This window comes from Patagioenas fasciata, chromosome 12 (genome assembly GCF_037038585.1).
Source record: "Patagioenas fasciata isolate bPatFas1 chromosome 12, bPatFas1.hap1, whole genome shotgun sequence".
NCBI lineage: Eukaryota > Metazoa > Chordata > Aves > Columbiformes > Columbidae > Patagioenas > Patagioenas fasciata.
Window position 1 is genome coordinate 8,996,508 of NC_092531.1, and position 27,920 is coordinate 9,024,427.

Consider the following 27,920-nt stretch of genomic DNA (forward strand, 5'->3'; position numbering starts at 1 on the left):
AAAAGTCAGGTGAAAGGCTCTCTCATGAACTTGACACATGATTTTGAAGTTTTACCACTGTATTGAAGTAAATTGACACATACTAATGAGTAAGATAAACAATACATAGTAGTGTTTTCAAGAGCTTGGCCTTTAGGGCTCATTTCCTACAGAAGTCTATGGGAGTTCTGCACTGATCTTACTGAAAACAGTTTTGCTCAAAAATGAGTAATTTTGGAAGGGGACGGCTGCATTCTGCACCCATCTGGGAATACAAGTGAATAATGAGGACAGATTCCTGCAATGTGGCCCTCAAAGGGCCCCTCTTGGCAGCTGCAGACCCACATCAGTCCAAACCACTGCATTTCACTGCATTTTTATTAGCCCAACAGCACAGAAGAGACCGAAAGCCAACGTGTTAACAGTGAATCCCAATGAGAGACAGTGCACATGCGCATATTTTACACAGCAACACAGAGAAAGCTGATGTGACGAGAAACAAATCACAAGAGAACAAAATTTAAAAAATGTCCTAAAATGTGCATTTTATTCCATATCATTATACAATGTTTACATACAGGTATACTTTTAAAACTGCTCAAAGAAAGTGTGAAAAAAGTGAGGTGAATATCAGTTTATAAATTCCACCCCCTCCCCAAAATCCACACAAATAAAATACATTTTAAAACAATCTCTTCCAATTTTATGTTTTCTCCTGAATTTATTGAATCTTTCATTTCAACATGAAAAATACAACCGAATGAATACTCAAGGTGAAATGCTGACCTACACTTCTGTGTTGAGTTGCAAGAACACAATTTAAACCCTTCAGAAGCCTTCGCTTTTCTCTATTGCTTACAGACCTTCATTTTGTTGAAATAGAAGGCACAGAACATCCAAATCCTCACAGATCAATAAAATCCTGATAAAAATAAATTACTGTGCTGGACAACTCCTGACTTGTCTGATATCAAAACAAAAGCCTTCAGAGCCTTTTGTTCAAAATAGCACCATTTCCACCTGATCTCTCTTGAATGTGAATCATTCCTCTTGTTAAAAATGGTAGTTGGCACTTGAGGTGGGACACTTTCTGCCACAGCCAGGATTCTTCAAAAGACTAAGCACACTGAATTGCTGAACTCTCTACAAAGTGTAGGTAACATTTTTGTTGGGAAATGGCACATTTAAACCATAATGTAATGTAGCTTAACCCGCATATGGCTTGCCCATTTCGGTGTTTCCCTGACCCCCGCCTGATAATTTAGCAGATGTTCCTGTGACTGTGGTGAAACTAAAATAAAGACGTACTTATGGGGTTTCACGGCAAGCAGGTGTAAAAATAATATAACAAATAATGTGGTTGCTGCTAAGAAGATTTTCACATGTTGTTTAACTCCAGTAAAGTTTGATCCAGCATCTGATGCATACTAAGGTTTTCTTCTTTGGCATGCGCCACTTTCTCTGTTGTGGGATTAGAAAATTAAAACATGAATAGCAGTTCTTTGGAGGCCCGGATTCGCACAACACGAAGGCATGCAATCATCATTTCTATCGGACGGTTTAGAAAGTTAAGAAATGTGCATGCTCATAAATACCAATGTCCCCAGACAACACAACCGGAGAGAATTTCAAATTAATAAAACAAATGGCAAGTAATGCAAGTTTAGAACTGTTTACAGCTGCATTTATTAAGAAAATGCACTGCCAACAGAGACATCATTCTTGCATGTTCTGGAAGTTCTTTGCTTATAGGAATGTGGGACGGTGAATGGCTTTTTTTTTTCTTTTTTAAAGTAGGACAATCAAGAAAATAATTGAGTGGTTTGCAGATCCATACTTTAAGTTTCACATAACTCAGAACTTGCAAAGAACAACAAAATTAAAACGAATCTCTTCTTTAGTGAAGTGACCTTTAAGAAATTTATTTCTTCTAGAAAATAAATAAAGTTAGTAGCTTTATGTTGCATGCACACTTTTATAAGTCATTTAACCCACTTATTTGATACAATACATGAGCACTATGTTCTAGAGCAGCATCCTACCAGAATCATCCAGTAATAGCAACTTCAAAGCAAGCATACCTTTAAACTGACCGGATATTTTCAGATGGAGCTCCCATTCCTAGGGTTTTGCTACTTTGTTTTTAAATTTATTTTAAGTTAAATACAAGCCAAATTCACAGTAATGCAAAATTATTGCATTTAAGTCTCCAGATAACAAAACAGCTCTAAGTATCCGTTATGTTTGGTTTGAAATATGAAAATATGAATCCCGGTGAACATTTTTCTCTTGTCCACGTTCTAGCAAAAAATCTCAGGGGCCAATTCATGAAGTCAGGTGAACAGAGCGTCTTGCTACAAGGCAGGCTGTTAGCTGTTCGGATACTGTCAGCCAAATGCTGCAGCTGTTTACTGAAGTGGAAAGGAGCTACTGCACAGCCAAAGGGCTTACTGCTCCTCCAAAGGAGGTGTGCATACAGAAAACAAAAAGCCTCATCCAGAAGCAGCATTTTCATATTTTTCCAACAGAAACTGAGAATTTCATCCGTTAATTTACCACAGAATCAACAGCCTGAAAAAAAATCAATTTCTAGGTTTCTTGCTTATTTCTACATTTACCGATTCATTCTTCAGGAAATTTGGAAGAAGCAGTTTTTAAACAAGCTAACAATATAGGCACACTAAAGTTTAATCCTCATTCAATGCCAGCTTTAGTTCATTAGTTAGGCGACTGTTTTGCTCAAGTTGCTGGTAGAGTTGGTCTGTACAGGCAGCAAGCAGGTTAGAAGGGAAAAAAAGAGGTAGAATGAAGACAGATTAGACAGAGAAAACAGTTAAGTAAGAGTTAATAAAGAAACTGGTCACACCACAGACAGTTCAGTAACACATAGAGAAATGTTTTACCTTTGTTTCTAGAACTCTAGTAATCAAACAGCTACTCCAAGGAACAGCTATTATAACCTATGAAGAACTGGCTAAGAGTCCTGTTGCAGGAACAGCTGGGAGACAGGTAAGTGGAAGCAGATGGAAGAACTGTAGCAATATTCCCAGAAGAACCAAGTCCTACTTTAATTTTTACGTATAGTGTGTGGAGGATTTGTTGTATGAGTGCCATTTTTCTTTGTAAACTATTTCAGATGTGGTGAGGGAGGGAAAGCAACTGCATCACAACCAGGGTAAGTAAGGGCAGGAGATGCTGGGAGCCAGACAGCACTAACTCTGACTCAGCACATACTCCTTTCCTGGGGAATCTGACAGCTGAAATTGTATTTTTGGTAGGGAAACATATTTCTGTTACTGGTACCAACACACTTTGAGACCTTTAAATTTCCCAGTTGTATTTTGTAAGAAAACTAAACCAAACATTCAGTGAAAATGAAACAGAAGCATGAAAACCTGTGTTGCTCAAATACAGCAAACGCACAGTTCATGGTCAAAGAGAACACCCACAGCGATGTTGTAACAGCGCATTTAGTTAAAGTTGTTCTGCAAAGTGAAAGAACCTTCCGCGATGGGTTTTGACTCGCTTGTTTTCTCATATTGTCCATATTCTTCTAAATAGGCTGGTTCAAACTGCACTCCTGACCTCTTGATCCCAGACTGTTCCCCTACAGGAAATGACTGTTTCTCATCCTTTTCCACAAGCTTCCTAAACAGAAACCCTGCACCCCTGTGGGCTCTGGACACGGCAGCAGCCAAGCCATGCAGTGAGCGGCTCTGCAGGACAGCTTGTGCGGCGGGTGCGACTCCTCAGAGCGTCCCCCCAGCCCAGGATCCAGCAGCCAGCTTGGTGAAACCGGGGCACATTTCAGAGCTCTGATCCCAGACCAGTGACAACTGGGTCTTGTCTCTTTCATCAGGATAATGTCACATATATGTGGAAAAAAACCTGAACCCTCAAAGCAGCTAAAATTTCACTACGTTTGGCAAAGTGCATTTAGTTGTTATTCACACACGACAACAATTTTAACTAAGAACTTGATGCTTGCCTTCATCACAGAAAACTCCTCTCTTTAATTGAGGCAGAGATGACAGTATTTCTCAACATCCAAAATGAGACTAAATACCCCAGGTAAAGCACAGAAAGCATTTACGGAATGTTCAGTCAGCCCCTGATTACCCTCAGGCAACCTGTCAAGTTGTGATTTACCACAGAGGTAGAGCGAAAGGCTGGCTCTGTACGCAGCCACCTTAGGCCAAGCTGCAAGTTCAGGCTCTGGTGTGGGCCCAGTGAGGCTCAGCCTGAGCCCAGCAGAGCCCAGGCACATGAGACATCAGAGCCGGCCACTCCTGCCAACCAGCCCCACGGACACCACCAGCCACACATGGACGTTGTGGCACGTACAACATAACGTAAATGAGAGCTGATCCCATTCCCCATAACCTGCATTTGTGAAGTTAACCATGTAACTCCAGCCCTTTTACAAATGCTCGTCCCATTATCTTTGGTTAGCTTTCATACTAAACATTTTACTTTTCAGTTGCAATACACACAGTGTATAAACGTACTTGCTGTAGCTCAACTGATGAGTAGCTAAGTTAATGAACTTTACTATCTGGGTGACCTGTGACTACGGATACTCATCCTGTACTTTACCTTCTCCCCACAGTCAATAACATTAGCACATGTGTCATGGGATGAAGAACCGGGATCAGACGAAGTTACCTGAGAATGGCAGGGGGAAAACGATGCATCCATTTGCAAACTTGACTTGGAAAACAGGTTTTGGGGAGGGGGCTATACCTAGGCTAGACTGCACTACTGAAGTTCACAAAGAAACTTATTCTACAAGCTAACAACTAAAACAGCTAAGCCACGATGAGTTTGTCTAGCTGTTGTGACTTAGGAACTTCAGTAATACATACAGTGCTAGGCACAATCAGAAATCAATCCAGTTTAAACTGATTCACTTTAATGTGAACCGCAAAACAACTTCTTTCATTGTGAAGAAAATGAAATTAAAATAATGCAATAAACTCTCTAGTTGCAAGTAACACTGCAAAAAAGCAAGATGTCAGTATTTAATGTTTTGTCCTTAATCAGGCACTGTCACATCAGCCGAAAACCAATATTTAAGCATTCAAACCCAAAATCTGTATATTCCACTTTGCAGCAGAATAATTTCATCACTAGTGCAATGATGAGTTTTCCCACTCCAGTTCTGAAACATTTGTCATGAGTCTGCAATTCAAACTCACAAGTCTGAAAGTCAAGCACAAGAGTGGAAAGCTACCGAAATCTCCTTGCTGAGCTTCCAAGCGCGTCACTCAGGAGAAGCAGATTGGAAAACAAAACAAAACAAAAACCACCACACAAGAAGAAAAAAGAGTTAGCAAGCAACGTCTGCGCTGAGTAATCGAGGTGTGAAAGAGGGGAACACTTTTTTTGCAAGACATTTAAAGGACTATTTTTGGGTGAAAAAAGAATTTCCATTTTTTTATATTGCCCCTTTACATCTGTTTCAAATATTTAAGTTAACGAACAAACACATTTATATAAAGACAGGAAGTCTTCAGGATCAAGCTATGAGAAAATTTCAGACTTTAAAGTGAAAAATTTGGCATCAAGAACTTAGCTGCTCCCTCAGCAATGCTCCCACGACCAAATGACCCCAAGGAAGTAACGTCCTTGCAGATTTTGGCCTAACAATAACAGCTGAAAAAATTCCCCATTACATCTATTTGTCATTTTATCTGCAACAGATGTTGAGAAAGATTAAGATCACAACTGGTCAGTTTTGACCCCAAAATATGAAGAGTAGTATTCTCATCCCCCAGACCGCTGTCACTGGCTTTGCATTGGCAACACTCAGGTAGAAGTCTTGGCAAAAAAAAAAAAAAAAAAAGAAGGAAACACCAAAAAATTTAAATCCCTAATGGCAAAAAAAGCAACTTTTATTAATAACTGAAAGTTATTTAAATAAATAATAGGCAAGGGAATAGCAAAACGCATCCAGCTGGGATGTTTATTTTACATTGAAAGATGTAGAGTTTCTGTACAGCAGAGCACAAAGAGCATGTTCTGAGACAGGTGCTAGAGGAATAGAGTCAAGTAAGCTAGAAGACAGGACAAATAACCCATGACACATCCAAAGCTTGGAAAGATGTTTTATCCAACCCGATGAAGATGTCTTTGGAGAAGTGAAGCAAAGAAAATTATCTGCATGGAAAGAAAAAGTGAGATAAGGTAGGAAATAAAAAAGGTGCAGTAAAAGCTTCCAAAAGAGCAGCAACAGCACAGCAGAGTCCAGCATGCCAAGACAGCTACTAGAAAAACACACCATGCTGGGACTGGAATGCTACAGTAACATCCTCATGTACCAGTAGAATACATTTTAAAGCCTGTTTTCCATTTAGAAATATCCCAAATTGAAGGAATACTGTAATCTCTGTACACAGAGGAGGAAAAAAGAAATCCACCTGCTTGATCAGCTACTGAGCAAACGCAGGGGAATTAAAAACAGAACAAACAGAACAAAAACGAAGCACACAAGGCAGACAACATTAGACCTTTACTAAAAAGTTGGGAGAGGGAAGTAATGAACAGATATAGAGATGAAAGGCAGCAAAGAAAAAACATTAAAGATATGGGTGCACACAAAATACATTTCAAGCTCTGAGCAAAGCTTATGCCTCGCTGAAAGCATGCGAGCTTCCCAAAAGAGATGCTGGGAGTAAACATCGCACCTCATAAGCACCTGAGAGCCACACAACTCTTCCTCTTTCCCATGTCAACCGCAGAAGGTTCATGCAAGTGAAAGGTATGAGCACGGGAAGGTGGATTAGCATAGCCGACCTCTGTTCAGAATTTCAGGTTGACAGCCAGTTTGTGTCAAACACTGCACAGACTAATCACACCTAACAACTCATCACTCCTGCTTTCTGGCTGCCTAATACACTCTTTATTTTTTTCCTTCTGACTAAAGTGTTTGGTATATGCAAACTCAATTACTACTACCCTCCACAAAATATGCAGAAGCAACCTACAATTCAATTCTCACTTTCATGAGTTTAAATGACAAAGTATTTTAAATTGATTTCCACGCTTGTTATTTAGTGATAACAGCTGAAATTTTCAGAGCCAGTCAAGGAAGTTCAGATAAACACTTTCCGCTGTCATTAACAGAGGATACAGCTAAATCTAAATTTCTTCGAAACTTTTGTAGTAACTTTGCCAGGGAAAAACTGTAACAGCAGAAGAATACACTCAGAGTGCAACATGTACCAAGGCAATTTTCTTCAGTGAACTGAACATGATGGGCCTGGTAGAAAATACTTGAACAGAGGTGAACTGAAAGGACAAATGCAGAGCTACAAACAAACAGCAGCCGCAAGACACAAGGATTGCAGATACAGAATGAAAGGGTAAACACTGGCTTATTAGGCAGCTTACAAAATCACCATGAGTATTTACCAGGCTCGGCACAACACTCACCCACACTCTGCCACGGTAAAGAAATTGTTCATGGTATTTTGTACACCTAGTCTCACTACAGGAATGCGTCTCACGCTACAGAGGGAGTATAATTTCACAAGGCCGGAACTGCGCAATCAATGAGGGCGGGGAAGCAGGTGCAGGCACAAGCTGGGAAGACATTTACATGGAAGTCATATCGTTGAGAGCGTGGTCCAGCTCCTCGCTGATGGCTTTGTACTTCAGTTTCTGAGCATAGAGCTCATCTACCGTTCACCCGAGGGATGGCAGAGGCGTGCAAGGAAATGGAGCGTGATCATGGGGTGGAAGGTGAAGGTGGTGGCAGGGGATACCATCCAGAAGCCGCAGGAAAGGGGAAGAGTGCACAGAAAGAGGCGTTGCAACAGATAAAACAAAATTTACAAAATTAGAGTAGAATAAAAAAAAGTCAAATGAAGAGTTTTATGCGACAAGTTCATTAATTGCACTGCCAGTGGGAAAACCTGTGATACAGAAAAGACTAAGGAAAGAAAGTGTACACGGGAAGCAAAAGCCATGTTTTGCTGCCCTAGATTTTTGTTTTAACACACATTAGGAGAGCACTCAGGGGCTATGGAGAGAAGATTAAAAAAAGGGGCTCAAGGATGCTACCGTTTGTTTTCTACCACTTTTTTTTTTTTAAAACCACTTTGGTTTGTGTGATGGCATAAACTCACTTTCTTACAGCAACTTTTGTTCCTTCTAAACACTTATCTTTGTTCTCTGTTTCCTTCCTGAGTCAGTGATCACAACTTTTCAGCAGCTACCTAGGCATTTCATACCCTTTCTGCAGAAGTCAGCCTGCCATGCCAAGCAACCAAGCTTCTTAAAATCCTAGACATGGTGTGACGCATCTAAATGAACTCCACTAAGTTTTCATTAAAAAGCACTACTGAATTATTTTCTCTGGAGGGAGAAAGCACTTTTTACTACACTACTGGAGTTCTGAAAGATTTATCAAAACCTGAAAACAAACCCTCTGAAGTTCAGTAAGCTGTCCTTCGGATTACGTACACAACCCATTAGCTTTACTGAAAAACAGCAACTGGCCTATGTCACAAAATGTCTGCCCAGACCCACACTTATCACAGTAATAAATTAGGTTAGCTTGCTACATTCCTAATTATTACAAATGTAACATAAAAGTGTTGTCAGCTTTTTAGTAAGAAAAAAATACTTATCACCTAATGATTTACCCTATACATTTATATACCTCCAAGAAAAAGAATGAAAGGAGTTTTGAGAACATGAGAGAAAAAGGATCAGGCAAGAGCAAAACACTGTTCGCCTGAAGCACTTACATTGTCAATACCTTTCAATCAGAAAAGATTTTGCTTATTTTACTCTTTAGGCATACCTATTTATATAAGCAGGACAAGTCAGGTGAGTAGAATTGGGTACTGAAAAAAAACACCCACCACAACAAAAGAATAAAAGATCTCTATTTCCATAGTAAGTGAGAAAAACAAAACCCCCATACCTTCTAGGTCATCGATGCTCTTCTCCAGCTTGGTTACTGACCTCTCAGCAAATTCAGCACGGGTCTCAGCCTGAAGTCAAGACAAATATGGACTATTTTAGGAAACACACACATAGGACTTAAGAACAGAGGAGCAACAATTCCAATGAGGAAAAAATTACAATGAGAGAAAGCAAATAATAAGGTGATACTAATTTTTAGGAGACACATTTGACACTAAACTGTCTCCCAAATGACGTGTTTGTCCTTAGAGCAAGTAGCGTCTATATCAGAAGAATCAAAGTTGCATTGGGAGATCTGTAAGAACAGCTCTAATTTTACCTCCTTCAGTTTGTCAGTCAGGACTTTAATCTCCTCTTCATATTTGTCTTCTTTCTGTGAGTACTGTAATTAGAAAGAGGATCATCGATATTAGACCAGGTATTCTAAATAAACAAAAAAAAATACCACACTTGAGACTCTCTTCTAATAGATCAAGTGCATACAATAAATTAACATGGGTGTAACTAAATTAATTCCACTTACCAGACTGTGGTAACAGACACTTTAGTACCAGAACCAAACTTTCCTTGAATTACATTCCAGTGCTGTACAGTAGGAACTATCAGTAGAAATTAGTACTACAGTTTTAAAGAGGAGTGGCGTTTGGAGAAACTTAATGGTAGCACACAAGTGCCCTTTTAAGTGCCAGTCTATAAATAATACTTAATCCTGTCAGACTACTTGACAGAACATGTGGTCAAATAACACTGACCTATTTGGAGCTAGAAGGAATGCTAAATTCTGGTAAGAGCCAAATATGAGTTGGGTAGTGAGTCCAAGTGCTCCTACTGACAATGGCCTTGCTGAAATGCTGCAAAGTGATCAGCACATAGCGAAAACCCCACAGGCCAATCCAGGTGACAACATAAGGGACACGTTCTCGTGTAAGTCTCTAGCCTACCTTCTCAGCCTGAGCCTCCAGCGACTTCAGGTTGTTGGTCACAGTTTTCAACTCCTCTTCAAGCTCAGCACATTTGCTGTTATTTCGGAAGGAAGGCAGGAAAGGGGCGGATGGAAGATTCAGTCAAGCAAAAGAAACAGGAGAAAACAGGGGGAAAAGACAGAGAAAAATGAAAACAATTACAGAGCAAAAGAACAGCCTCAAAAGCAGCTGAATCCATCACACATTGAAAGCAATTCTTTACGATGCCAAATTCCACTTCAAGCGTACATTGCAGTGATGACCAGACAGAAATTATCTGCAGCCCTTGGCTTACACAGAAATATTTACATAGCCTTTACACGTGAGACAGTTCAGCTTCTTTTTGGCTGCACAAGAAATCGGTTTTAAAGGCAAAAATGGATAAACAAAAAAGAGATCAAAGAAAACCACCAAAGCAAGATGCAAAGAGTAAAGAGCACAGTGAGGACTTGTTACTACTGAGTGAACTAACCAGCTACGGAAGCTGAAAGACTTGGGTTGCAGTTAAACCTAAAAACTGTTTATTAGTATCAGTACCTTATCCTCTGCAGCCATTAATGCTTTCAAGGTTTGATCCATTATTCTTAACTGTTCTTCCAGCTGTCGGACTTGGCTGTTAGTGAACACATGAAATGCACAAAAGCCATTCACAAAATCAGTGTGCAGGTACAGCATGCAGTGACAAAACACACGCACACATGAACACATTTACTTGGGCGCTGACCACTTATTTCAACCATTAAGAGTAAATGAGCAAAACATAGCTTTGAGCTGCACACACAGTGTACTGCCAACGTTTCATGCTGTTACAGCTGCCTTGTAGCACCTCACACACATCTCGGGGCAGCTCAGCACTTACCTTTCTGATAGTTCAGCACGTTCCTCAGCCCGCTCCAGGTCACTCTCAATGATCACAAGCTTACGAGCCACCTGTAAGAGACGGCAAATGACAACCAGAGATATTATGTTGCTGCAGCACAGATCACTTGTTTCTAGAGCCTGAAAAGCGGGGAGCTGGGTCTCTTTCCATCTTTTGGTCAACATGTGAGTTTTGACTATGTGACATCTTCATTACTCATTTGAGTCTTTGTTATCTGACATTTTTCAAGACTTCTCTTTCATTTACCAAAAGGCAGCTTAAAAATATTTTTCTCCCTAAGAGACCAGGGAACACTCTCAACCATTTTAGTGTAAAGATCTGAGCATACATCTCCTGCTGTCTCGTCCTCTGAGGTATCTGGGTGCCCATTTCTTCTTCCACAGCTGTAAACAGTGGTGTTTGTGATCTTTTGAACTTAGAAGGCAAAGGAGAAGGAAAAACAAACAAACAAAAAGAAGGGATTACAGACACAGCCTAAATGACACTCAAGAACTGACCTCTTCATACTTGCGGTCAGCCTCTTCAGCAATGTGCTTAGCTTCTTTAAGCTGGATCTCTTGGATTTCCATCTTCTCTTCATCCTTCTGGGCTCTGTTTTCAATGACCTTCATTCCTCTGGAAGATGTGGAAAACAGGAAATGCAAGGGTCAGGGCCTGCCAGTTTATCTCCTGCTCTGCTACTACTGGAGAGAAACCTTCAGACAGATGTGTTAAGGTGAACAAAGCACATCAGATACTCAATTCTTCACACCACAGATCTAGTCCTGTGCATTCATGCTCCAGAAGTTCAAAAGAAAGAAGCATGTCTTAGGAAGAACGAAAATTTAATTTGTTTAGCTCTTACCGCAGTTTGGGTGTACTATGATTTCTCAGATTAAATTGAAGGAAAACTGGTCTTATAGAAAGGTAAATGAAGGGTTTTGCTTCTAAAGACCTAGCAAGATGACTAAAGACATCTGTGCTTTTACACTCCTTGTGAAAGGGCACGTTACAGCCCCAGCGGGACTGAAAGGCATTATGTTTAAGGCCCAGATTCCTGTGAGTTTTGCCATGTCAGAGCCCTAGAGCACTGAAACTCTGTGCTCTGCAAAAGCAAAATTTAACTCCTTCGTAACAGGAAACATTGTGTGTTGCTCCTTCCACGCATGTCTGACCCATATTCTCTTAATTATTCCACAATGCATTGTGGGTCAACAGGCTGTATCGTTAGTGAGGTAGAAATACATACACAAAATACATAGAATTCTTTCCCAATAAAAAGTACTCTCACAGATATAAAATACCATTTGTAGAAGCAGAAGAGGAGGATCTTCCAAAGCCAAGAAATCCGAATTCCTAACTTATATTAAGTACTTCTGGAAACCCTGCTCTAAATCTGAAGGGATTATCATGTTCTCTCTCCTTTGCTCACTTTTATGTACCAATCTCACCAACAGAAGAAGCAAAGCCTCCTCCAGCACTTTGCTCTTCTCCAGGTGAGATTTTCTACCTACAATGAAATCAAGAATCACCATCAAAAAGTTCTCAACCAAACAGAGAAGTGTGGGCTGGGCCAAGCAGTTTTCCCAGGACGTGGCAAGATACATCAAAAGCCCTGCCCCACTTAAATCTTATCGTTAGAACTGAGACATGAACAAGAATTTTGGACCTCCCTACAGACAAGCTGTAACTGAAGTCCACGTAGGCAAAAGAAGAGTGGATTACACATCTTCAGAGACATAGGAGTGGTTTAATTTATTTCCCTAACCCACACCCTGGCAATTATAATCTTTGTCACGAGGGTTAACGATCCATTCAAGAGTGGCCGCACCCACCTTTCACTCTCATCTGCAGCCTTCTCAGCCTCCTCCAGCTTCTGCAGGGCAGTAGCCAAGCGCTCCTGAGCCCGATCCAACTCTTCCTCAACCAGTTGGATGCGTCTGTTCAGAGAAGCTACTTCACTCTCAGCCTAAGCACAGGAAGAGCAGAAATTAGTTCATAATAAGGCACATATCACCTCTTCTCCAAGATTATCCCACGTACCATGTAGCAGCACTTAGTAATTTCTGACTTCACCCACTGAAAAGCCCGTATACAGAGATGTACGTGCCCTCATTGAATTGTGAAGTTATTGTTTAATGGAGGAAAAAGTGATTAATGCTTCCTTTAAATGAAATATATTAAGGAATGTACAATTTATAATAGAAAGAACTGCACTGGATGGATTATGCATCGTTCCCTAAATATTTTCTATTATTGTATTTGCAGACATTAGCCAATTGTAGTCTCCCCCACCTTTTTTTTCTTTTTCAAATTAACACAAACTAATTACCCGATTCTTCCATGTTAACCCAAATGCTTCATTTCTGACCTTCTGCTTTATTTTGGTAAGTATTTTCCCAATATTTCCCTGAGTTCCATAAGAAGGATTCAGTGTAAACGTGCAAAAATACACCTAGATGGGCATTCGCAATGAGACAGCTGACAGAGAGAGCATGAGAACTTTTAAGAAATGCCTGAATATCCACAAGTTTTGCTTACAGGCAAGCAATGCAAGAGGTGACAAAGGCGGCACCAGCAGAGGCTACAGCTTGGATGGGCCCTGCTACAGGCAACAATCCCTTAAAGCACCTATTTTTTTCCCCCCAAAACTGCCTTCCTCAAACTTCCCCCAGATTTACCTCTCTTGTATCACCTGTCCACTTAATCCCTGGTATAACACTTGCAACTCACCTGCCTCTTATCATTACAAGCTTCTATCTCTGACATTTTCAAACCTACACTTGCTTAAGTTGCAGAGTAACTTCTATAACAGCCTTCTTGTAGTAACCTCATTATTAGACTTTATTTCTTTCAAAAGGATATTAAATACAAAATACATATGAAAGGGTCACTATCCTAGAAAATTAATTACTTACAAGAATAACAGTTACTCTTAATTAGTACTGAAAACGATCTTGCTATATATGAGGAAGTACATGTCAGAATTTCCTATGATATCTTGTTGGGGAGGCAAAAAAAACCCAACCCCCTATCAAAAGTAGAAACCAAAAGTATCAGTTTAGTACTTTTTATTTAGTTCAAAATTTAAGAGGCTGTTATTTGCTCCTTTTACTAACCAGTAGCAGCTGGATACACCTTGCAACAGCTAAAATTGTGTTGTACATAACACAAATAAGAATAACTTACACACCAGACAAGTAATACAACCTTTTACATAACAGAAACATCGCCCCACTAGAATGACTGGAAGTAATGCATAAACAGGGAAGCAAATATGTATCTGAACGTTAGTGCATATTTACAGTGAACACGTTGAACCAGGAGCAGAAGAGACTACATCCTTAGAGATCCACATTAACCCAAATATTAAATTCTTGGGTATATAATCAAGCAGTAGTGCTCCATACGTGTACCATCAGACTTCTGGCTTTAAACAGTAAGAATATGAACGTCCTCATTTGAGAAACAACTTTTCTAAAATGTTACCCTTGAGAAATTTGTAATGTTACAAGTTAATTATTATCGTGTCAAGACTCCTCATCATGATAAGGGCACACAACATGCTTAGAAAACACAGGGCGACTAAAGTTCACATTTTTACTTCCTGCTCCAGTAACTCAATAAAAGTTTACCAACCAGCCTTATATGGCCCAAGTTATTCTTCTGCAGAGCAGGACTTCTCTCCTTATATGGCAAGGAAGGAAAAAAACCCAGTGACATTAAGGGGCACTCCCACAGTTAACAGACAAACATAACCTCCTGCGTTTTTGCCATAGCACTTATACACCGCATATTTTTACAATGAGCAATGACGTGGATAAGTTACCATTGGGCGTTAATTATTACTGTTGTAAGAGAGATTCTGTTTTCCAGAAGAAGGAAGAAAAATGCACGCTGAAAATGTGGCTGTCCCTTGAGATGCATGCCCTCAGAACAGAAGATGCTTTTTTACGGCAATGGCTGCTAGTCAGAGTCTTTAAACTTTTAACAATCTGGTTCAACAATCAAAAGCTGTAAGCTGTGATATGTTCTGGCTGCAGCTTTCGCTTTTTCATTGTTTGTGTGTCGGTGCATTGCACAGGAAGAAAAAAAAAAACACCCAAAAACAAAAATCCAAAACCTAACAAAAAAACCTATCCTAGCTAGTCATGTGCTATATCTGTAAGGCATTACAGTAAGGAAAGGGTCAGATTCACACCTCAGATTGCTCGCTGCAATGTTCTCAAAGTCTCCCTCCTCAAGCATGCAGAAATACAGCTGTGACAGTAAAAAACCATTTGCCCCCAGACAGCGCTACAGAGGAGGCACAGATCTACATGTGCCTGTGAGTTCAGTTTTCTGCCTTCATTCACCCCAGCAATGACCCCTCCAAGCAAAACCTTAATAACACGCAGATGTGCTCTGCAGAATTCCACATCATCGACATAAACCATTTCCAGGGAAGAGATAAACATTAACCTTTAGGATCTTAAGCCTTATAGCAATGTGGCTGAGCTCTAATGGGAAGACTTCCCCAGCAAGCGGTAATTGCTCTGCCAGCACTATTCCTTCTGCCACAAACAGGAACAGTAAAGCTTCTATTTTAATGGGAATCCCTTAATAGGTTGTTTAGAACAATACATGTTACTGAAAGCAAGAAAATTGCTGTCCTTTACTCCAGAAAGCTTAAAAAATGAGTACAGGTTATTTTTTTAAGTCAGAAACCCTTACAAAACAAGTTAATGACTGAACACAATTCCTCACTGAAACAAATGGATATCTGAAGTGACTTGCAAGAATGCAGTAGTTACATTTTGCTCCTTGGGAGGATCACCTGAAAGTAATCAGAAGGCTCCTCCTTTCAACTTGCTGCCCAGAATGTGCAGAAAGCCCCATATTATAAGGAAATCCAATAATAATAATTTTAAATACTGTAAGAAGCTACATGAATAACCAATCTCTTCTTTCATATCACTTTTATGCAACCACTGAAGACGCTAAAACTGCCGCAAAGGACACTTACTGTACATTTTATAGCAGGAAACATCGAGTTACAGCTGCTAGAATTCCCGAAGGTCAGTGGCAAGGCAAACAACAGCCCTATCAGGTTTTTGCTGTAACCACCACCCATAACCACATCTGTCTGCTGCGAGAGTCTGTGCTTTTCAAAGCTGATCTTGTGTCTGCCTAAAACTGTGCCTACTGCTCCTTTCCCACCTCAGTAGGGGGTTTTGACAACCTAAACGTACTACAGACTGACAGTGGCCACACGATCACATTGTTGTGGTGTTTGCAGATACTGTGAGTACCCAGATCTGGCCACCTCACGTTCAGTCTGAAGTGTGTAACCTCTCAACAGTCAGTACACCGACCTCTCACTTGAACTTGTCTGCACGGGATAAGCAGACAACTGGCACTCATACAAAAAAAAAAAGAAAAAATAATGAAAGCTTGCTCAAAACCTAATACAAAGCACTCAGTCTCAAACACCTCACCTAAGTTCAACCTCATTCCAGATCAACATTCTGCTACGGGCTTGCAGCCCTGGTGTGGTCCAGCGGGGCAGCGCAGCTCGCTCTGCCCCGCTCCGCTCACGTTACAGAGCCGAAGGGTCAGAGCCCGGGCCGAGCACCGCACTGACCCGACGTGCACCTGCGGCCCGGGCCTGCCCGCGGGAGCAGCGGCCTCCGCCCGCGGGTGGGGAGCGGGCACTGCGGCCGGCAGGTACCATCTTGTCGCAGATGGTGGCAAAAGGAGCGGCCGCCTAACCCGCCGGCCGGGGAGCGGCGAGTCAGCTACGGCCCGGGACCCGCACCCGGGACCCGAACTCGAGACCCCACCCGCTCCCACCGGGCCGCGGCCCCCGAGCCGGCCGCGGCGGCCCTACCTCCTCCCGCAGTGCCCGCTCCTGGTCCACCTCCCGCTGCAGCCGGCCCGCCCGCTCCTCGGCAGCGTCCGCCTGCTCCTGCAGGCTCCGGATCTTCCTCCGCACGGCCTCCAGCGAGCTCATGGCCGCCATGCCCGCGCCTCGCCCGGCCCGTACAGCCTCCCTCCGCCCGCCCCGGCCCCGGAAGTCCCCTCGCGCCGCAGCACACCGCGCACCGGGGCGGGGCTGCCGGCACCGAGCTGGGAGCGGCGCGCCGCCGGGGCGGGCACAGGGGCGAGGCCCGGAGGAAAGCCGGCGCCGGCCGGGAGAGGGCTCAGCGGCGGGGCCGGGACCGGACGGAGACACCGGGAGGCGGTGGCCGCTGCCAGGTGATCGCGCTGGCGGCGGCAGCGCCCCCTGGCGGCGCAGCGCGGGCTGCCGGGACCGGGACCCGCCGCCCCAGTACGAGTAGCATAAAGTGACACCGAGAAACCTGTCCCTGCTAGCTCCTGAAGCACGGGGAGCGGAGGGGTGGCTCAGGGTATGTGCCCGGCTTTCGCCAGGTCGGTAACACCGGCGAGAAGGTTTCCTTATCCCCCTGCGTAAGGCGAGTCCACCCCGGGAGCCGGCACTCCCTCCCTTGCCCCCACCTTCTTCCTAAGGCTTGGAACTATTCAAACTAGTAGGGGAAATACTGGGTCAACTGCAGTGCCCCAAAGATACTCCACATCACCAAAAAAAGAAACATCCCTAACATGTCAGACGTACTCCATGCATACCATTAAACACAACCTTTACTTTGATGAAAACAAGCCAGACACTTGCCGACAGGGCGACTGCAAATAAAGTTGCCCTCAACTAGCTTCCAAACGCTGTTTTCCAGCAAAGGAAAACAACATTGGCATTGGTTAGGAAGATCTTCAATTTCAAAAAGCGAATCTAAGTAGCATTTCTCCTGCCTTCATCCTAGGCGAGCTATTTCCAAATAGTCTGCATACTTTTCCTTATAAGGAATATCTCCCATGGATCTATATGCGGTTCCTTTGAACAAGTCAAATAAATGTCCTGCTAGGAAGCTGCCTCTCATCTATGCAGCCATACACAGAAGACAACAGACATCTGATCCACATTACACGCAGAACCCCTCTCTCCCGTTCCTACGCACGCTTACGTTAAGTTCTTGAGTTCTCTTTCAAAGCTATAAAACGTAATTGCCATAATGAAGTTACAACTTTTTATCCCTTGTTCATTTCAGAAGATAAAAGCGTGTCGTCTTTCATGCAAAGTTGGTTTTCGTAACATTTCCCATTCAAAAAGTATCCTTCCTGCCGCTGAAATACTTTGCTTGCTCCGTTTGTGGCAACTCCTCTTTTTATTATGGCTTTGAGGATAATTTTTAAAGCGGAGTTATAGGAAAAGGACACTCATTGCTTTGAAAATGCTGTGGTTTGACCTAAACCTGTAATTCAGATTTGAGATTCACTCAGAGAGAATTGGATCACACAGCAGCAACCACAGAGATCTGGACCTTAACTGCACAGACAATGAACTTGCATGGTTTTGTGCATACAATACATTAAGTGCAAGTCAGGGGCAGACAGGTGGGTGGGATGAGGGCCTGGGAGAGGCAGAAGCCCTTGTATTATTACCATATAAAGTGCTGAGCTATATATATCTCCCAGCTTGCTCCCAGGATCCCTGTCCTCTGAACTGCTAACCTAGCAAGTATCATCTTCCCAACAATCTCCTCTCACATGAGACCGAGCTTTTCTTTGACAAGCGAAACAGTTCCAGTGATCTCTGGGGGAAAAAGAACCCTAAGAGAAGATCTTTTATCTCAGGGACCAGTAAGTGACCCAAACTAGTACCTAGCAGCCTTTCTAACACACACATGCTGAGGAACAGCTCTCTTGAAGGCAGAACTAGCAGCCCTTGCTCTTCTGGATCTCCCTCTCCTGGATCTACTTACTTTTAACTCTCCAATTCCGCTTCACTATCAAGATAGTGTTGTTCCTGCCTGAGACTTTTTCCCCATCACCTCAATGGACAATCCACCCTTCCTTTACTTTCACATCAATCCACCCTTCCTTTACTTTCACATCTAGAATGGCAATTCCACATGAAAAGCATGTGTTGAGTGAGCAGAAACCCAATCAAATGCCTTTGACAGTGTGCAAACCTCATGCAAGGAGGCAGTGCTGTGTTTCCCACCTGCCTGCCCAGGAGGCACCAGGACCCTGCCCTCCGCAAGGCTTTGGAGCGCTCCTTGGCAGGTGTCCTGGCTGTCCTGCGCAGAGGAAGTGTGTGGTTTCGGTACCGGGGTGGTGGTGACAGGGATGGGGGTAACTTACATCTGTGGCCTTTTTGTCAGCCAGTTCCAACTTTTCCTGTGCATCTTTAAGGGACTCCGAGTATTTGTCCAGCTCATCCTCAGTGCCCTTCAGCTTCTTTTGTAGAGCCACCAGCTCGTCCTCCAGCTGTGATATGGGTGGAAAGTGGCGGAGAGGGGAGGGCAGGCAGGAAAAGGTGCAGCAGGCAACGTGACCGTGCAATGGGAGAAGTGCAAGTGCAGAAGAGACAGAAAAGGACAGACGGACAGAGAGAGAGAAAAGGAGAGACAGTTAGATTCTCTTGGCTTGCGGCAAGGGCACGATACCTTGGCAGCATTCTCCTCTGCGGAGAGGAGGCTATCCTCAGACTTGTGTAGTTCTTCCAGCACTTGGTCCCTTGCATCCTCCGTCACATGCAATTGCTTTTCCAATTGCACAATGTCATCCTCTAACTAGGTGCACAAGAGGAAACACAACGCACAAATATGTTTCTCTCTGGGCTTAGAACAGTGGGAAATTAATTTTGAAATCCCTCTCCCTCCTCCTGCAGGATCTCCCAGAAACATGCAACCAATGTGTCCCCCTCCCTCGAGTAAGTGAAGCCCCAGGTGTAAAGTAGGGGGGTTGGAGAAGGCCAGGAAAATACAACACACATCTGGAAGGGGGAGGTGCATCGGACAAGTCTGCTGGAGGGGGCAAACACAGCTTTAAATGTCCTTTCCCAAATCACAGCACGTCTGTCCATTGCTAAGGAGGTGCTCAAGGCAGCTTCTCCCAGCTGTGCCCCGATGACAAAGGCACCGAGGCCATGCGGCTCCCCAGCTGGAGTGCTGGGGCCCCCTGAAACCCCCAGCCAGGGGCAGTCCTGGTGCCTTAGGAAAAGTTCTACCAGTTCTGAAGGGGGTGGAGGGGGGAGGAGGAGAAAAAAAAAAAAAAAAGAGAGAGAGAGGAGTCATCTGAAAAGACGTGTGCCCTGGCGCTGGCTGCGCCCAGGCCCTGAGAGCAGACCTGCTTGCTTCTCTCCTCTGCTGCTTTCTTGTCTGCTTCGGCTTGCTCCGCTCTGTCCAAGGCATTCTCCTTGTCCAGCTTCAGCATCTGCATCTTCTTCTTGATGGCATCCATGGTGGCGGTGGGCTAGAGCGCGTCCCCGCGCGAATCACACCCGAAAGCAAAACTTGAAAAGCTGCGGGACAGTTCCGAGTCTGAGTCCCACCGCGGCCCCAAGGGAGCGGAGCTGCTGGGTGGCGGGGCTGATCCGTGCGGGACGGGGCGCCGGCGGAGTGCAAGCGGCGGGCAGGCAGCGCCTCACAGATATGTAGGTTCCCAGGGGGCTGACTGCATTCCTCAAGACATCCAATACTTTTTTGGAAAGGGCTTTTTTTTCCTCCCTCCTCCGTTTGTCCCTACCCCTTTCTCTCTTTCACTCCCCCCCAGCTTTTTTTCGGAGGCTCAGCACTCCCATTCGCTGCCGCCTGCCATTTGACCGTAGATATGACTATATATGGGATGCGATGGGCGAGGTAAGGCGGGGGAGCAATTTGTTCCCATTTCCAAATAGGCAGGACGGGACGTTTCACTGCTAGGAAAAAAAAAAAAAAAAGCAGCAGCAAGCCGGAGCCCGGGGACCAGAGGAGACGGCGGCGCAGGCTGCTGGGGCGGGCAGGGTGGCTGGGTGACACCAGCCGTCCCCAGCCGTGGGAATCGATGTGTTTTAAAGCAGGAGGGCGACTGGGAACTGAGGGGGGAGGCAGCCGGAGGGGCAGGAAGGGGTTAACCACATGCACGTACGGAATGAATGTGTTTTAAGACCTTCCCGCCGGCAGCCAGAGGCAGGGGAGGAGGAGGGGGCATCTCTACTGAGCAGCCCAAACTTCGCGGCGGGGCGGGCAGGGCTGGGCAGGGTGTCCGAATCCGCCCACACCGCGGGGAAAAGGGCTGAGGTGTGACCCAAAGCCCCGGGCAGGTGACCATCGGGGCACAGGAGGGCCCGTCCCTCCTCCCCGGGTAGAGCAGAGCAACCAGCGGCTGCCAGTGCTTCCCAGCCTGCCACCCTCCCTGCCCTACCTGGCCGGGGCTCCTGGCTCTGCAGGGAGACGTGCCTCATTACTGCAGTGCAAGGGCCGCAAACACCGAACTGAAAGGAAAAAGCAGAGCAGAGTTAGAGTGCACATCAACCGGGACAGTGGCAGATGGGCTGCCCTTCTAGGGGTAAGCAAGGGATGGAGGCCCGGAGAAGCTGGGGCAGAGAAACTGGCTGGAGAGGCAACTCGCGCCCTCCGTCTGCAACGCCAGCCAGAGACAGGCAGTAGAGAGAGGGACAATTAACAAAATAACATATAATTAAATGGAGACCTATTTTCGCTTCTGGCGGGTCTCTCACAGTCTCATCAGTGCAGCAGGCAAGACACAACACGCCCCATCCCCGCGACGCACGCTCTCTTGTACAGCGCGCAAAGTACAAGGATTTGGGTTGCACAAAGAAAATTAAGCAGCCTCTTTGTCTGTGCTCAGTACTTGAGCAGAAAATTCCACCCTGGTGCTGTCACTGGATCAACTGATGTTACTTTGCAGCAGGAGGGAACGTCCCACAGCTGCGGCCGCTGTGCTTGCCTGGGCAATAAAGCCCCTGATGTGGGTTCAGACCAACAGTGTGACCTTCGCCCTGCTCTGAGAAAGGCCATACTCACAATTCAGCTACCAACTATACAAAGCTCAGGGAGGCTTGCAACCAGGCGCAGGGTTTTATGTGCATTGCTACTACAGAGTGTGGAAGCCCATTGGTAAAGTAGAAGCTTTCCCTATGCCTCCTTAAAGAAAAGATTATTTCACTCCATTCCTTTCTCACTGCATTGTTTTAATACCCTACCTCCTATGACAGTAATAGTAAAATAATAGCAATAATTAGGAAGTAAAACGGTACTAGAGGGTGAAATTCTCTTTTCTGTACAGACAATAGTGTTCATTCACGCCTATCTGTTAAAAAAAACCCAACTATTTAAACCCATCAAAATATAAACAGCATTGCACTGTCACAGAATGTTCAAAAACACCAGAGCACTGAAAAAGTCCACAGATTTAGTCTCAGCCAGCTCTTCGTGCTTATCTTGCTCTTATAACAAGGCAAATTAGAACAGATCAGGGCCTTTCTGAGTAAGTATAGTGAATATTTAGAAGACACCTGGTTACATATTGTTCAACAACCTGACTGTATTATGGAATATATCAGTATGTTTTGTTCCTAGTTTAGGAGAACTTCTCTGCCACCAAAAAAATTCCTTAAAAAGTGCAGAGTATCATGGCTGGGAATTCACTGAGGTAGCTTTTCTGGCTTTGGGGAAAGCAAATGTCTTGCGAAATTAAACAAACAATATCCTGTCTGGCTAATTTGGGAGTGGTGCTGATAGGCTCTTAAAGAATTCCTGTGCAGCTCCATTTTTCTAAAAGAATGTTAGCCGTGACATGGGAGCCTCTGGGATACGTGAGAAAGTATGAGATACGGGGAGAAGGGAAGGAATTCTCACCTCCACAGAAAAACAAAATCTTGAGGTTCCACTTACATGAAAATGTCCAATTAATACGCTTTGTTTATAACAAGATGACCCTGTATCCATGGGGCTGAACTGGCTGATGGTGATTTTATTTTTTCCCCCTCATAGAGAGAATATGAAAAGTACAGACACGTGTAAACATGCTTGCTACACCTTTCATTAACAATTTCAATTGCTTGGAAATTTCTTTTCCAGCTGGCTAAGAAAGTGAGGCTCGGGAATCAGATAACTCGTGTAGTGTCTCCCTCTCCAATTGCCATGTGAAGAAAGACTGCCTACAAATTATTTTTGCATATTGAAAAAAGAAGGCAGCACAAACCGTGCTTTTCTCACATAATACCAATTCTGTAATGTTACCTGTTTTGCAGCACAGCAGCTCTCTCATCTCTCTCATTGACAAATGGTGCAGGAACTCCCCAGCTGCAGCTTTGCTTGCTTCTGCAGAGCACCTACTGTACTCATTTTGAATTCTGTTAATTTGAGGCTCCTCAGAAAATCAAGACAGCCAACACAAAGAACCAGAAAAGGATATACTGTTTTTGAAATTCACTACCTGGCCTATAAGTAGGTGATGTTGTACTTCAGGCTCACTGACTATATGGTACCATTTCCCAGAGCAAGGCAGGAACCCATTTATATCACAATGTTTCCGTCATGACATAGATCCCTTGACAGAGGCAGGAATTTGCCTCAAGAAGGACCTGCTTTTTTGTGCACGGATTGGGCTGGTCAAAGGGAGTTCACATGGCTGATTCTGGTAACAGACAAAAGGGTAGGTGGATATATTCATTTGGAAAAGCTTCAAACATACCCTTACAGTTGCTTTTCCTTTTCTTTTTTTTTTAAAGGCATATGCAGGAAATGACACCTAACTTTATACTACAACTGGTTTTGCCAGTTCATGAAAACATACCTTACAAGATGATTAAGGATTCAAATTAGGTCAGTCAGAGTGAACTCATAGGCCTGTATGTGTCATTTGAAAAGTGGAGTGTTCCCTCACAGGGAGGCAAATATAAATAACATAAAAACTAATTTCTCAAAGGCCTCTGAGAGCTCTGCAGGCCTTGCAAAACTGGAAGGCTCATTCGGGACAAAGGGAGCAGTAAAATGAGTGTGGCATACCATCAAAAAATAGGAAATTTGGAACAGCTGTATTCACCTGGAAAAAAAGCAATAGATCCTGATGAAATTCAGCAGTTTTTACCACTCCAATTAGTGTACTTTATCCAGTAAAGATCTCTGAGAGCTTTGCACAGAGAGAGCTGAGGGACAGTATTTCCAAGAGGAGCGTGTAAATGGCAAAACTTCCCCTGAGGGAACTGGTTGTATACGCTCCAGCCATATGGCAAGAGAAGGCCCTAAAATAGAAGGTAGGAATCCTGGTGGTCAGTTCTCTGCACAGCTCAGTAGGCAGCAAATGAGTACAGAAATACTCCTGAACATGCCAATCATGCTTAATAAACACATGCTGTAGTTCTGTAAAAGGTTTTCTGTAACATTTCTAAGGTAAGGAGGAAGAGCATTTTAGTTTTTACAATGAAGAACTACGGGATGACTTGTTGAAAAATAAAGCTTTAATTTCAGTAATTTTCCTCTTCAGAACTAACATGTCTCTGCTGGTTTGTCATTCAATAAACTTGTGAACTCCTTAAGGGTAAAAGTATTTATAGTACAGTCTTCTGCACCTGCCCTGATCTATAATCCAAGGGTCTACTCAGATACCACACCAAATGCTAAGAAGCTCATGACCTAACTCATGACCTAAGATCTTAAAATATATCTGAGAAGGTCTTTCTCTTCTTTTTCTCTCTTCTTCGCTTTTTTGGTAAGACTCCTTTCACCCTAATTACACTCCTGTTATTCGCCACTCTTCAGCTGAGTGAACTAATGTCTCCCAAGGTTTTATACTGCGTTTTCTTTCTCAACCATATTTGCTTTAGCTGGTAGTTATGAATTAATAATACAGTTCCCTGAAAAAAAATAAACCAAAAACAAGTAATGGAAAGACAAAAATAAAAAAATAAATCACTTTTGGTAAGATGTGTTCCCACGTTCTTCTTTTTATAGGTTCAGAGGGCTTTAGGCCAAAAAAGATAAATAGATCATCTAAAACTGCTTACTTGTATTTATACATTGTTGGATTTATATTCCACTCAGTGAAGTCTTTATTGAAGTCACTTACTTCAATTTGACTACAGTAATCTCGTGTTTAAAAAAATAGCCTTGCAAAACACCGTCCAGTCCACTTTGATTTAAAGCATGTTATTGTGAAAGAGAAAAGTAACAAAAGAGAAAAGGATAAATGACAGAAAAGGACAAGTAATATGGGATGTGAGGGAAAGAAAAAAGAATGTCCAAAATTAAGGGTACCCAAATACCAAACTGAAAAGAACTGTGAACCAAGAAATCCTAAAGGAAGTGACTGTCTCCTGATGAAAGGAGTACAGCCGTAACCTTACACTGGTACAGAAATTGCATTAAATTTCATGGATCTCCTGATTTACACTACCCCAAATGATATCAGACCCAGTTCTACTGAATGTAAGGTGAGAAAAAGCTGTAGAAGACCCACTGCCCTGGACAACAAGAATGCCTACTCCTTTAAAAGACACAGTTCCATCCTTATTAAGTAGTTCATTTGCCAATGCTTTGAGCTATTTATAGATAAATACACTATCGTTGTAACATCTACTGCTATATCTACACAATTACAAGCTGTACTGCAGTATAGCTTTGCAGTTTTGTCAGGGATTCTTTTTTTTTCTTCCTGGCAGAATCACAGAATGGTTAGGGTTGGAAGGGACCTCTGGAGATTTCTAGTCCAACCCAGAACAAAGAACAGTTACCCTTAAATATCCTTATCAGACATGTTACTGATCTTATTGGTACAGCAACATACGATGACAGTAAATAGTGCAACAGAGCAGGAATAGAAAAAAGGAGACAAGAAACCTAATGATATTTCTGATGTCCTCCCCTTCACACAACAGCACAGAGGGAGATGCTGTAGACCAGGGCAGACAGCTACTTCCCTTCTCTTGGCTGCAACTGAGAAAACTGAAAGCGTTTTAGGAATGTCCTGAAATCATATAGCAGAGTTCATAGCAAGGAATGTACAGCAGTAGCAACTCCTGTAGCACAGAAGGCTAGAAAAGAAAAAGCTGCTTCCCTAAGTGAATCAGCAGAAGCTTCTGGACTGTACATGTGAGAGCTCCTCTCCTGTCAGGAGTTCGTTTTTGTTTTGTGGAGGTTCTCAGCTGTCACACAACAAGGCATCAATCTGAATTTGGACAGGATGTAGGAAAATATGTCCACATTCATGCAGCCTAAATCCAACCTACCTGCCCACCACTGATGACCTAGGAAGATCAATGTCTTCAGAGATTCCTGGCCACGAAGAAATACCAGCATGGGGAATTTCTGCTGTGTGAATCTGTCTCCAGAAAAAGCAAATTTTCTGATAGCAGATAGAGCTCTCATTACACTTGATCTTCAACTATTATTCCACTTCAAACTGTGTGTATAGCTCAAGAAAATAAGTAATTAAGTTGTCAAAATGCAGTATATAAGCCTACAAGGTAAAGAGGTTACTTCTGGTTACTTTCTTATCTGATCTGAATATTCACCTTTCTGATGGGAAGATCCTGAGGACCTCACTGACTGTGTCAGTAAATAGTGTAAATTTTTGTCAATAGCTAACCCTACCAGGTCTGGCCAAAGCTTTCTTACTGCCATCAAGACTACACCCACCAGGGAACAAAAAAAAATTCAAAAAATAAACAAAAAAATTCTCTATGGAAACCTACAAAAGTTTTCTTCTCTGATTTGTTCTGAGACTTTTTTTCCTGGGAGGAAAGAATGGGAAGAAAGTGGCATTCAGCGTTTTTTTATAAACGATCATTCATCATGTAGCAGAACAAATAATACTTTATCCCCTTCACTTCAGGCCCTATATTTGTACAGCCTGAAACATGCTGCCACAGCAAGAGAAGTGTGAAAGTGTTTAGTCTCAGCTCAGGCCAGGAGTGCAGCCCAGGTGCTCACTCTATCCTGCCGACATCTATCTCCACATATCTCACAACCTGAGCTTGTTCTTTCCTATCCCCACGGGCAGCAAACATGGATTCCATATCACTGAAATCTCTGAGATGGCAACTTGACATGTTATTAACAAGACAGATGAGATTCCACAATAGTAAACAGAATAAATCCAATACACTGAAATAATATATAGGTATTAATCTGTCCTCTCATTAGTCCCCTTTTCTTTTTATTTGTAATTCTGAAACCTTTCACTAATTACTTGGCCCAGTTAAAGAACTTACTTGATGTTCCAGTAAGTTTCATGTTACTTTTGCTATGGAAAGCTGTTCAGACAGAATTCATGGGTCTGTGCAATTTACGTCTACACACTCCTCCCTGCCTCAATGAAACAGAAAAAATAAATGTCCAGATTGTTTTCCTGGAATTAATCCTGATTTGCATGTGTTTCCTCAAACCTCAGAAGACATATTTTTATGTCCCCATTATGAACCAAATTACTGGAGTTCTTCAGAGAAGAACAATCTTTGAGCTAGTTAAAATTATCTGACCTACCATCATGCCAAATGAATGGCTTTCCATGTGCTTGGGAACGCTACACAAGAGGGTTGGATCTGAGGCTGCCATGGGATTGTCACACAACAGCCCTTGGGTAATGGCAGAGAGAACGGCCTCTGCAGGCCCATCGCGAACGTGCTGCAATAGTTCAGGAGTACATCACAACATGCATATTTCAGCATGCAGATAGCAGTTTCAAGCATTAAGATCGTTTGCAACTCCTTTTCATCCTGAAAGTAAAATGCCTTCTGTATTTCACGTTTTCAGATCAATTTTACTGAACAACGCATTGTTTTGAAATCTGTCTAGAACCTGTTGTCACACCTCTCCCAGCTACCCACTGGCACCGTAACAACACTTCGCAAAACAGCAGCTTGCGGGTGCCAACAATAAACCCATTTGAAGTGGTAATCCTCTGCATGTCAGTGTGTTTAACATCCATCTCAACTATCCCAGGGTCTGCATGAATTGTTAATCAAATAGAATTGTAAAGTGGCACTCGAATGGCATAGTTGCTGCAGGCTGGGAGCCAGCCAGAAGCTAAAGTTTCATTAGAAGCTATTTTAACATTCATTTGTCTACAGGGACAACAAGCTTAGAAAACAATTGGACTTTCACTAGAGCCCTCTGCCAAAGTGAATCTTCAAAGTTCGTGGTTGAAGTTAACATTCACAAAGAATCAACTCCACACTTTCCCAGTGAGTTTAATCAGTGGCAGAATTCCCTAATGGCCTTTTTGCAAAAGTTTTACTTTGTTGATTGCAACTTCACTTTAGCTTTTTATGAGAAATCATGATAACTTCTAACAGAGGCTGCACAACTTTTTGTTCTACTTCTGACAGCATCATATCAAACACA

The 27,920-nt window shown here is 43.1% G+C and overlaps 1 protein-coding gene and 1 long non-coding RNA gene across 2 annotated transcripts; both read right to left on the bottom strand.

The window, feature by feature from the left end:
* Positions 1 to 498: 498 nt before the first annotated feature.
* Positions 499 to 20,257, bottom strand: TPM1 (tropomyosin 1). The gene is given in 10 exon segments (XM_065847418.2): positions 499 to 1,440; positions 8,912 to 8,981; positions 9,233 to 9,295; positions 9,855 to 9,930; positions 10,735 to 10,805; positions 11,253 to 11,370; positions 12,570 to 12,703; positions 18,934 to 19,190; positions 19,193 to 19,364; positions 19,921 to 20,257. Coding segments are annotated over 10 exon segments (1,158 nt in total). The 5' UTR covers positions 20,035 to 20,257; the 3' UTR covers positions 499 to 1,357.
* LOC139828921 (uncharacterized) lies at positions 5,919 to 7,573 on the bottom strand. The gene is made up of 2 exons (XR_011740999.1): positions 7,414 to 7,573; positions 5,919 to 6,138 (listed from the first exon to the last, which is right to left on the bottom strand). It is a non-coding gene; the product is annotated as an uncharacterized lncRNA (long non-coding RNA).
* Positions 20,258 to 27,920: the final 7,663 nt, after the last annotated feature.